This window comes from Acyrthosiphon pisum, chromosome A1 (assembly GCF_005508785.2).
Source record: "Acyrthosiphon pisum isolate AL4f chromosome A1, pea_aphid_22Mar2018_4r6ur, whole genome shotgun sequence".
Classification (NCBI taxonomy): Eukaryota; Metazoa; Arthropoda; class Insecta; order Hemiptera; family Aphididae; genus Acyrthosiphon; species Acyrthosiphon pisum.
This window is the reverse complement of record NC_042494.1, coordinates 56,449,972-56,459,481: the sequence shown is the minus strand read 5'-3', so window position 1 is coordinate 56,459,481 and position 9,510 is coordinate 56,449,972. Positions and strand designations below refer to the sequence as shown.

The following is a 9,510-nucleotide window of genomic DNA, read 5'->3' as shown; positions in this document are numbered from 1 at the left end:
AAAAAAAATAAAAAATAAAAAATAAAAAATAAAAAATAAAAAAATAAAAAAATAAAAAAACACACATCATTGTAAAATCAATACATTCATCGTTTCACTCAGAATCTAAAAAATATATTAAAAATATTTTTATTATTAGTGTTAGTTATTAGTAGAGCGCGGATTCCTATGCAATTGCATATTTTTTTCTTTTTAATATTTTTGGATTTTTGTCAGTTATCTCCACGAATCATCATAATTTGAAGCTAATGGTGACATTTTTTTTTGCATATTTCTGCATATTTAAAGGTTATTGCATATTTTGGCAAAATTAAAAATGTATAAAATAATATTTTGTCAAGTAGAAAAATTAAAACTAAATTTTATAGTCACTAAATAATAATTTATATATATTATATTTATTTATAACATTATAAGATAAATAAATAATCGATTACGACGTAAACTTAATTGCTTTTGCTGTGTCGGTCGGTTATCGACATCCAACTGGGCACTCTGTTATACATCGTTTGTCGTTGTTTGTAAATAGTGAATATGCCGAAACTTGAAATACATATGATTATTAATTTAAATAATAAATTAAGTTGTTCAGAAAATTTCCTAAATTTTTTTTTTTTTAGGCGTTAAAGTTATTTTTACATATTTTCATGATTTTGACTGCATATTTTCTTGATTTTGACTGCATATTATATGGCATATATCGATACTTTTAAGTGCATAAAAATCCGTGCTCTAGTTATTAGTGTTAGGATGTCGATGTTATAATAATATTCATATTGCATTGTTGCACTGTACAATTAATATGTGTCAATTTAATTGTCAATTTAATCTTGTTTATCGGATTTATTCCATACAGTTTATAAATATAATACTCGTTAAGCGTGTATGATCGGCGTATGTCTGAAAGAGCACTCGTTTCATCAATATATATAACACTCAAAGAATAAATCTTATCGGAACGCGATAAATGTAATCACAACAAAAATCCCACAATAATAATATTAAAATTATTTTTTACTAATAGTCCAAATCCAAAGTTAGATTTTAAATAAATTAAATTTGTTTCCAAACTTGGGTGTAACATTTGCCCTAAAATCTATAATTTGTGAAAAATGCCCCACATTGTATAAAAAGTACAAAAAATACCCTAAAAGATGAAAAAATGACTTAAAAATGTTAAAAAATGACGTTAAAAATGCAAAAAATGCAAAAAAATGCAAAATAAAATTAGAATATTCTGCATCAAGGGAGCATGAAACAAATTTTTAGCTAGGATAGCATTGTACAGAATAAAAGGAAAAAAAATACAAAAGTCATCAACATCCTAACTCTAGTGATAAATTTAATGTTAAAAAATACGTGTATTGTATAATAATAATGCAGGTGTATAAAAAAATAAATATATTATTAATTCATGATGTTTAGATAACACATCATAATTTTATACTATACTAGGTATAGTGAAGGGGCGTATTATATTAGGTAGGTATATTATATCATACTAATCTATAACGAATTCAACTCATGTATTTTAAAAACGTGTTTTTTTAAATTAATATTAATAGATCGATCATCGTTTTAGTACTTAGTATTGAAATTTTCAGAGAAATAACTACTATATACAATAAATATTAAGGTTAAAATTCTTTTGCAAGAGTATTGAAATTTAGAATATGTCGGTACTCTGGCACTGCATTTTTGGAAAGACTAAGAAAAACAGCAAGTCATAAAAATCACACTATTATAATATTACATAAATTATTGAGATTTTCTATCTGTACATTTTAAACTTTAAATAATTTGTTTTATTTATTTTACTGTTTCTGTTGTTTAGAGTATAAAACAGATTTAAATGATAATTTATCGATTTGAAATGTAATATTATATTATGACTTTTACTTAGAAGTACCTACTTTTATATCGATATAGGACTTGTACGATTATGTATTATGAGGTTTTACTGCAAATTTATGTCCATCGAAACAAAGTAAATTGTTTTATTTATTACATTTGATGTCTTCGATTTAGCCATACAAGTTATCGAAATGTCTCCAACGTGTGTATTGGTCGGTAATCTTCAATCGTCTCGTGCTAACCGGCTTAGGCGTTTAACGATTCTGCATTCCGCGACTCGTCTTCAATAATTACCGTTAGAATATAATATATGTATACCAACCACTGGGAGGCGCACTATAGGAACATGAGTACAAAATATCCGGAGATATAGCCTTCCGGTTGATGAGACATTCCAAAAAAAAATCAACACATACTGTGAAATCAGTGAACCACTATAATTCCACGTGAACTTGAAATAATGTAATGCTATTTATTACAGTGAAGCAAAAAATTAATATATATAGGTATATCTTGCGTAAAGAAAAACAACGGATTCTAATCATTTTTAGTAAACTGCTGCGGCTAAACGGATTAGTAGATATTAATTGAGTCAAGTAGATATATAAGTAAAATAACAGTATAAAGTGTCGGTAATTGATAACTGCACCATGATGCCTAACATGAAAAATAATGTTAAATTTCCTTTATTTAGTGTTTAATCCACAAGACTGCAGACATCGCGATGATCGATTATAATTTATAAATTATAACTCATTCGCTGTTGTTGCATGTAGGTACCTAAATGCATGATCTGATTCGTTAATCGTTTATGATGTAAAATTAGATTAGTTTAATTTTAATCGCATTCTAAATTTTGGGGTATGCCTACATTCCGTTAAATATATACGATGTTACAAACTAATGGGCAATTTTGAACCCATTCACTATTTATTAGGTATATAAAATATTTTGAGTGTAGGCGTATAAACATTATCTAACTCAATATAATATACATGTTTATAAGAAAGAAGCCAGACTTATTTGTAGTTAGGTATATGTTTGATCACTTTGATTGTATAAAAACTAATATAATTTTAATTAATTTTCTATAACGGTGTTTTATAAGTGCCTATATCTTTGGTTATATATAGATTACCTATAGGCTAAGCTATTGTAATTTTCTCTTAAACATTTTATTTAATAAAAAATTCCTATAATGTAGTGCTTACAATATTAAATCTTATCGTTGACATAGGTACTGGCACCAAATATAATGACGTGAGAACTGAAAGTCTGAAAAATTACATTTTTTAATAGGTTTGACACTTAGATTAACGTTAAATATTATTAGGTCTCGTTTTTTACCTTGTTATAACAGCTACTTGTCGATGTTATCCAGATGTTTAATATTATCTTAGAAGCTGTCTGAAATTCAATACATCTGTGAAACTAGAACGATATCGCGATGAACCAATACCTAATTCCTAATTATTACGGTTCCAAGTATTTTATGTAACATTATCAGGATTACTGCAGTGCATGCTGTCATTATTCATTATACGGTATACCTATATAGCGGGACCCAGCTAACTATCTGCAATTATTTAATAACTCAAACCGTCGGTTGGTTGCTCGCAGTGAAAGGAATAACGACGGCTATTTTATGTATTGGTCAATTCAGTATTAATTTAATAATAGATAATAATAACCAGTTAAAATATCATCAATAGGTTTATTTAAAAACTGTATAATATTGTCTAATGTCTATAGATATATTATTATTTATTACCTATTATAATAGTACATAATATAATATATCGTGTGCACAGATTAATCATGCGTACCAGATGGAAGGAGGTGCTATTGGTAGCAGCGTTAATGGTCTTCAACTCGTGTCTGTCCACCATTACGTCATGTGAAGACTTACGATCAGAGTTCCGGTACCCTTGTGTTTGCGAAGAACTTAGACAGATCGGTGGTCTAGCATTAAACTGTGATGGTGTGGTCTATCCAGGCGATCACGTGAATTTACCAAAGGACGCGCCAGTCTTGGTGTTCACCCAGAGAAATGCTGGTCACCATTCTGTGCCCACACAACTATTTCCGTCTACGGGTAATTAAATCGGAAAACACTAAAATTAAAAAAAGCAAATAAATTATAATGTAAATAAATTTTTCGCTTTTATAGTCAAGCTAGATTTGTCGCAAAATTCTATAAGAAGATTGTCCGAAAAGTCATTCAATACCATACAGAATACAGTTGAAGATCTGAGGTTGGCCGGTAATTTATTAGGCGACACCTTAAATCCAATTTTTTCTTCAACGGAATTTCATGGATTATCGAAACTAATACGATTGGATCTCAGCGAAAATAGGATATCGTCCTTAGAGGAAGGCATATTAAAGGGCTGTGTACATTTAGAGGTAGCGTATTATAAATCGATCACTTAACTAAAAACATTTAATTTATGTAATTATAAATAAATTTCACAGGAACTGAAGTTGGACGGTAACCGTTTAGCATTTATACCCAGCACGTCATTGAATGGCCCCGAAACGCTACGGACTTTATCTATAAAAAATAACCGAATTGGTATATTACAGTTAATACATTTTTCATCTAAATGATCAATATTAACGTTAAAATTATCCGTTTTCAGATAGTATTCAACAAGGTTCTTTTCTGTCACAAAAATCTTTAATAAAGATTGACTTATCGTCAAACAGAGTAAACAACATTGAAATAGGAGCATTTGAAGGTTTATCGGTGTTGAAACAGCTTTTATTATCAGAGAATCGACTGTCAAAATTTAACAGTGATGTTTTTTATGGTAATTTAATAGAAAAACATTTTGAACGTGTAGTAGATAATTTAATTACAAATTTTTATTTTTAATACTTTTAGGTGCGGAAAAGCTGGACAAATTAGACATTTCGAACAATTTTATTGTTGAATTTCCATCTCTTGCTTTAAGAAAATTTGATAATTTAAAAATATTAAATTTATCTTCAAATTTGATACAGGTAAATATTGTAACATACAATTATTAATATGATTTGTTTTGAATTAAAAAAATTGTGTATTAAGACATATTGTATATAAACAACACTTAAGGGCGTTGCATGCGGCGATTTGCTGTCTTTGTCTAACATACTAGTAACATAGGAATAACGACCTAAGCACCTGACAAAAATTAAGGTACTTCTAGTTGTTTGATTTAAAAAATGTAAAGATGTTTGAATTGGTATTCAAGTTTACTCTGCATAGGTTGAAGCATTTTTTTAACATTTTTTAATAGAATTTATAAAATAAAATTATAAAAAATTTAAAATTTAAAATTTACATAAAAATTATATATTTAAAATTCTCATCAAAATATTGTCACAATTAAAAAAGTACTTCGACCGATGCAAAGTAAACTTGTATACTAATTCAAAAATCTTTACATTTTTTAAATTTAACAACTAGAAGTACCTTAATTTTTGTCAGGCGCTTAGGTCGTTATTCTTATGTTGCACGTGTGTTAAACAAAGACAGCAAATCGCCGCATGCAACGTCCTTAAGTATTTCGAAAAACACGTATATTTTAATTTATTTTATACCTACTTATTATTTTAGAAATTGGAGAATTCGCAATTAACATCATTAGAAGTATTAGACGTTAGTAGAAATAACATTGGGAGCATTTCACCGGGAACTTTTAAGAGCTTAAAAAAATTAAAAATCTTAAACTTAGCTGTAAACATGTTAAGAACTGTAAGTTAAACATTTGAAGTATTTTGATTACTCAACGAAATTCGATTTATATAATAATATTATATATTTGACAGGTTGAGGATGATGCTTTTGAAGGTTTAACAAATCTTGAATCGTTGTCTTTGGAAGATAATAACATCTTATTGATACCCGCGACTGCACTCAGTAAGTTACCACGTTTGAGCAAATTGCGTCTGGATTTCAATAGAATTGCAGCACTTTCTTCGAATATTCTTAGAGGGTTGTCAGAAATCTTAATTGAACTAGGTTTGAGCAGAAACGTTATCAGAGAAATACCTCCAGATGTATTTCAAGTAAGCGTTACACGAAAAATGAATAAGTAGTTTTGTTTTTATTAATATGGCCTTTTTTTTTAGGATTTCAAGCTCTTAAAAGTTCTTGATTTATCGGGAAATTTACTATTGTCTGTAGAACCGTCGACGTTCTCAGGTTTAGAAGACACGCTGGAACATTTAAATCTTCAAGGTAACAGAATTGCTTCGCTTTCATCAGAACCAATCAATCTTCAAAAGTTGAAAACTCTCGATTTGTCATACAATCAACTAAAAGAAATACCTCGACATACATTTACCGTGATGTCTTCGTTGTCAAGTTTAAACTTGAGCCACAACCCTCATTTAGCTTTGATACCTGTAAGCGTATTCCACCCATTGACACAACTGCAAAAACTCGATATCAGCTTTACTAGCATAAAAGTCTTGAGCCCTGAATTGTTTTTCAAGACTTCGTCACTTACTCACCTTTACATACAAAACAACGGTATCACCGAGTTGCCAGAAACCATGTTCCAAAGTTTGACTAACCTAGTTACGTTGGATTTATCGGAAAATCAAATATCGAACATACGCATCGGTTCATTTATGGGCCTCTCTTCGATTAGATATGTAAATCTGTCTAAAAATAAATTGTCTTCATTTAAAGGAGAATATTTCATTACAAAACGAAGCAATGGGACGCCGCTGGAAGAAATCGATATGTCTAATAATCAAATTAGTTATTTGTTCCCGTCTACGTTTAAAGTACATCCCAGTATAAAAGTTATCAAAGTATCAAATAACAAATTTAACTTTTTCCCCTCCGAGCTTATTGCTGGTCTTGCGAATTTGCAAGAAGTAGATTTAAGCAAAAATAGTTTGAAAACACTAGAAGAATTTGATTTTGCTGGTTTACCACAACTAAGAAAATTAAATTTAGCAAATAACCAAATAGACACTATAAGTGAGACGACGTTTCATAATTCTACCCAATTGCAATACATTAAATTGGCCAACAATAATTTGGAACGAATCGGTGAGAGGACTTTCCAAGGATTGAATAGATTACAATATTTGGATTTGGAAAATAATAATTTGACAGAATTACCCGATTTAATTTTTGACCGAACCCGTTTAAAAGTTCTCGAGAACATTAACTTGGCCAAGAATAGGTTTACAATAGCACCGTTGAAAAGTTTACAGAAGCAATATTTCTTTTTGTCATCCGTAGACTTGTCTTCAAATCAATTGACCGAGTTGCAGACCGACGACAGCATATTGGTGAACATTAAAAAACTCGACTTGTCGTTTAATAATCTATCTGAAGCGACCATTAAAAACATACTCAGTGAACCCAAAACGGTACGCGAATTGAATTTGGCGGGCACCGGGATCACGTCATTATCGCCCTTGGAAACACCGTTCCTACAAAAACTTAATCTATCCTATAATCGAATAAACGAAGTGGACGAACACATGTTTGACCGATCGACACTGATAGAAGAACTTGATTTGTCGCACAACGAATTACAAAGCTTGACGTCCTTGAGGGCTGTTTGGCCGAAGCTGAATCAGGTGCAGCTGGTTGACGTTTCTTGGAACCCGATATCGAACGTCGTCGTGGGAGACTTGGATAAGCTGGAATCGTTGCGGTCGTTGCGGATCAACGATCTGTTTGAATGCGACAGGATCGAAAAGAACGCGTTCAGAAATCTCGGTAACCTGGTCGAACTGAAAATGTACGAATTCCCGAAACTGGGTTACCTGGACGTCACTGGCTTGTTGAACTACCTGCAGTCGTTGGAGGCGCTCGAGATCGAAGTGAAAGACTCGTCCATCGGCAGTCAGCTGTCGGCCGCCATGAACCCCAGGCTCAAGTCGTTGACCATACGCGGACAGCGGATCACGTCCATATCGTCGGGCGCGCTGGCCGGTCTCAAGTACCGGCAGGTGCACATCCGAATCCAAAACACATCGCTGACCGCTCTGCCGCCGTCGCTGTTGATCGCGTTGCCCCGGTCGTCTGTCATCCAACTGGATGTGTTCGACAACCAATTGGCCACACTCACGTCTCAGTTCCTGGCCGCTCTGGACGACCGGCGGAGCTCGCTGAAGCTGAACGGCCTGCGCGCCAATCCCATCTACTGTGACTGCAACGTCAGAGCACTGAGGCGGTCACCGCTCGCGTTGGACCTGGTGTGCTCCGCACCAGCGTTCGTCGCCGGCAGCCTGCTGATTGAAATCCCGGACGACGACCTGACCTGTGACGTCAGCCGGCAGACCACGACCACGACCACGACATCGACAACCGCGGCCACCACCACCGCAGCCACGGCAGGCCCCGTCGTCGTCAAAGCGCCCAAACAGCGGACGACCACCGAGCCGGACATAATATGGTCGCTGCCGCCGGCCACCGCCAGTCCACCGCACCAGCAACAGAAGTCGCCGGCCGTCGCCAAGTCGCCCAACCCGGCCGCGGCTGCGACTATAGCCAACGACGACACGCTGATCATCGGCATCGTGGCCGGCGTCGTGGTGTTCATCGCCATACTGGTGATCATCATATGCATCGTCCGCATACGGCTGTCCACCGCCGAGTACAATTCGCACATGAACGCCCTGCCGCCCGTCCTCGGAGCCCCGATGCATTGCACTAATCAGGCGTGCCCGTGCCCCAAGGCCAACGGTCAGAACGTCCTGTACCCCATGTCGGCGGCCGCGTCCTACAGCAACAGTTACGCCACGCTGCCCGCTCATAAGCTGTCGTCCGTGTCGTCGCCACTTCGGCAGTCCTACAACGCACTGAACGTGCCCACGCCGTACACGCAGAACCCGTATTACATACCGTACGGCGGCGGCGGCGTTGACGAGAAGGACTACGCGATGAGCATGAGATAGCCGCGCGCGGGCTCAGTGGCGTCCGGCGGCAGTGGCGTCGATAGTTTCGCCGGAACCGACCGCGAATGACATAATAATTGGCATATTATGAATAATATATTATAATACGCCACTGCTGCGGGTCGACGTCGACCGTACTTTGTAAATATAACGAGACGGTGCAAATCAGTATTATTTAATATTGGTATAATTGTATGTGACCCATTGTTATGAACAGCGAGAATCAAAAACACCACTGTTGTACAAATATATAATTATATAAAAACAGTTTCCTTAATTATTACATAATTGTATCTATCTTGCCATTGTATATATAATATTAATATAGATACTATATTATAGAATCATTAGATTTTTTTATCAGCTGAACTCCCCCAATCAGGTACTATAAATTGTAGGTAACTCAAAACGCCGAGATCGTTTATGAATATAGTTTAAGGATATAGTTTGTAGACTAATTAATATTACGCTGTTTTTTTTTTATGAATAAGATTGTACAATTATTTTATTAGTCAGTTGAGATGACACGACTACGTGTAGTTTTTAAGATAGGTAGGTACCTAGTTGAAACTTCTTATCGGGATGCAACTATATATTAATAATAATATTATTGTTTAAATATAGGTACAATATATAGTATAATTTTTAAATTATAATTTTATAGTTAGGTAGGTACCTACCTATACGTTGTCCAATTTTAAAATCCATAATTAAAGAAATAAAATATGTAAACAATATATTTTT

At 34.2% G+C, this 9,510-nt stretch overlaps 1 protein-coding gene across 2 annotated transcripts in view; it reads left to right on the top strand.

Annotated features, from left to right (window-relative positions):
- LOC100165263 (protein artichoke) overlaps positions 1–9,447 on the top strand; it is a 34,816-nt gene extending 25,369 nt beyond the window's left edge. The window contains exons 2-9 of one of the 2 annotated variants that reach the window (XM_016804786.2): positions 3,663–3,949; positions 4,025–4,260; positions 4,330–4,429; positions 4,497–4,667; positions 4,742–4,860; positions 5,456–5,593; positions 5,668–5,907; positions 5,971–9,447. In XM_016804786.2, coding sequence (XP_016660275.1) covers positions 3,673–3,949; positions 4,025–4,260; positions 4,330–4,429; positions 4,497–4,667; positions 4,742–4,860; positions 5,456–5,593; positions 5,668–5,907; positions 5,971–8,766 — 4,077 coding nt within the window. In that variant the 5' untranslated portion in view covers positions 3,663–3,672 and the 3' untranslated portion in view covers positions 8,767–9,447. The remainder of the gene's footprint in view (positions 1–3,662; positions 3,950–4,024; positions 4,261–4,329; positions 4,430–4,496; positions 4,668–4,741; positions 4,861–5,455; positions 5,594–5,667; positions 5,908–5,970) is intronic. The other variant, XM_001944174.5, reaches the window with a different exon arrangement.
- The last annotated feature ends 63 nt before the right edge of the window (positions 9,448–9,510 follow it).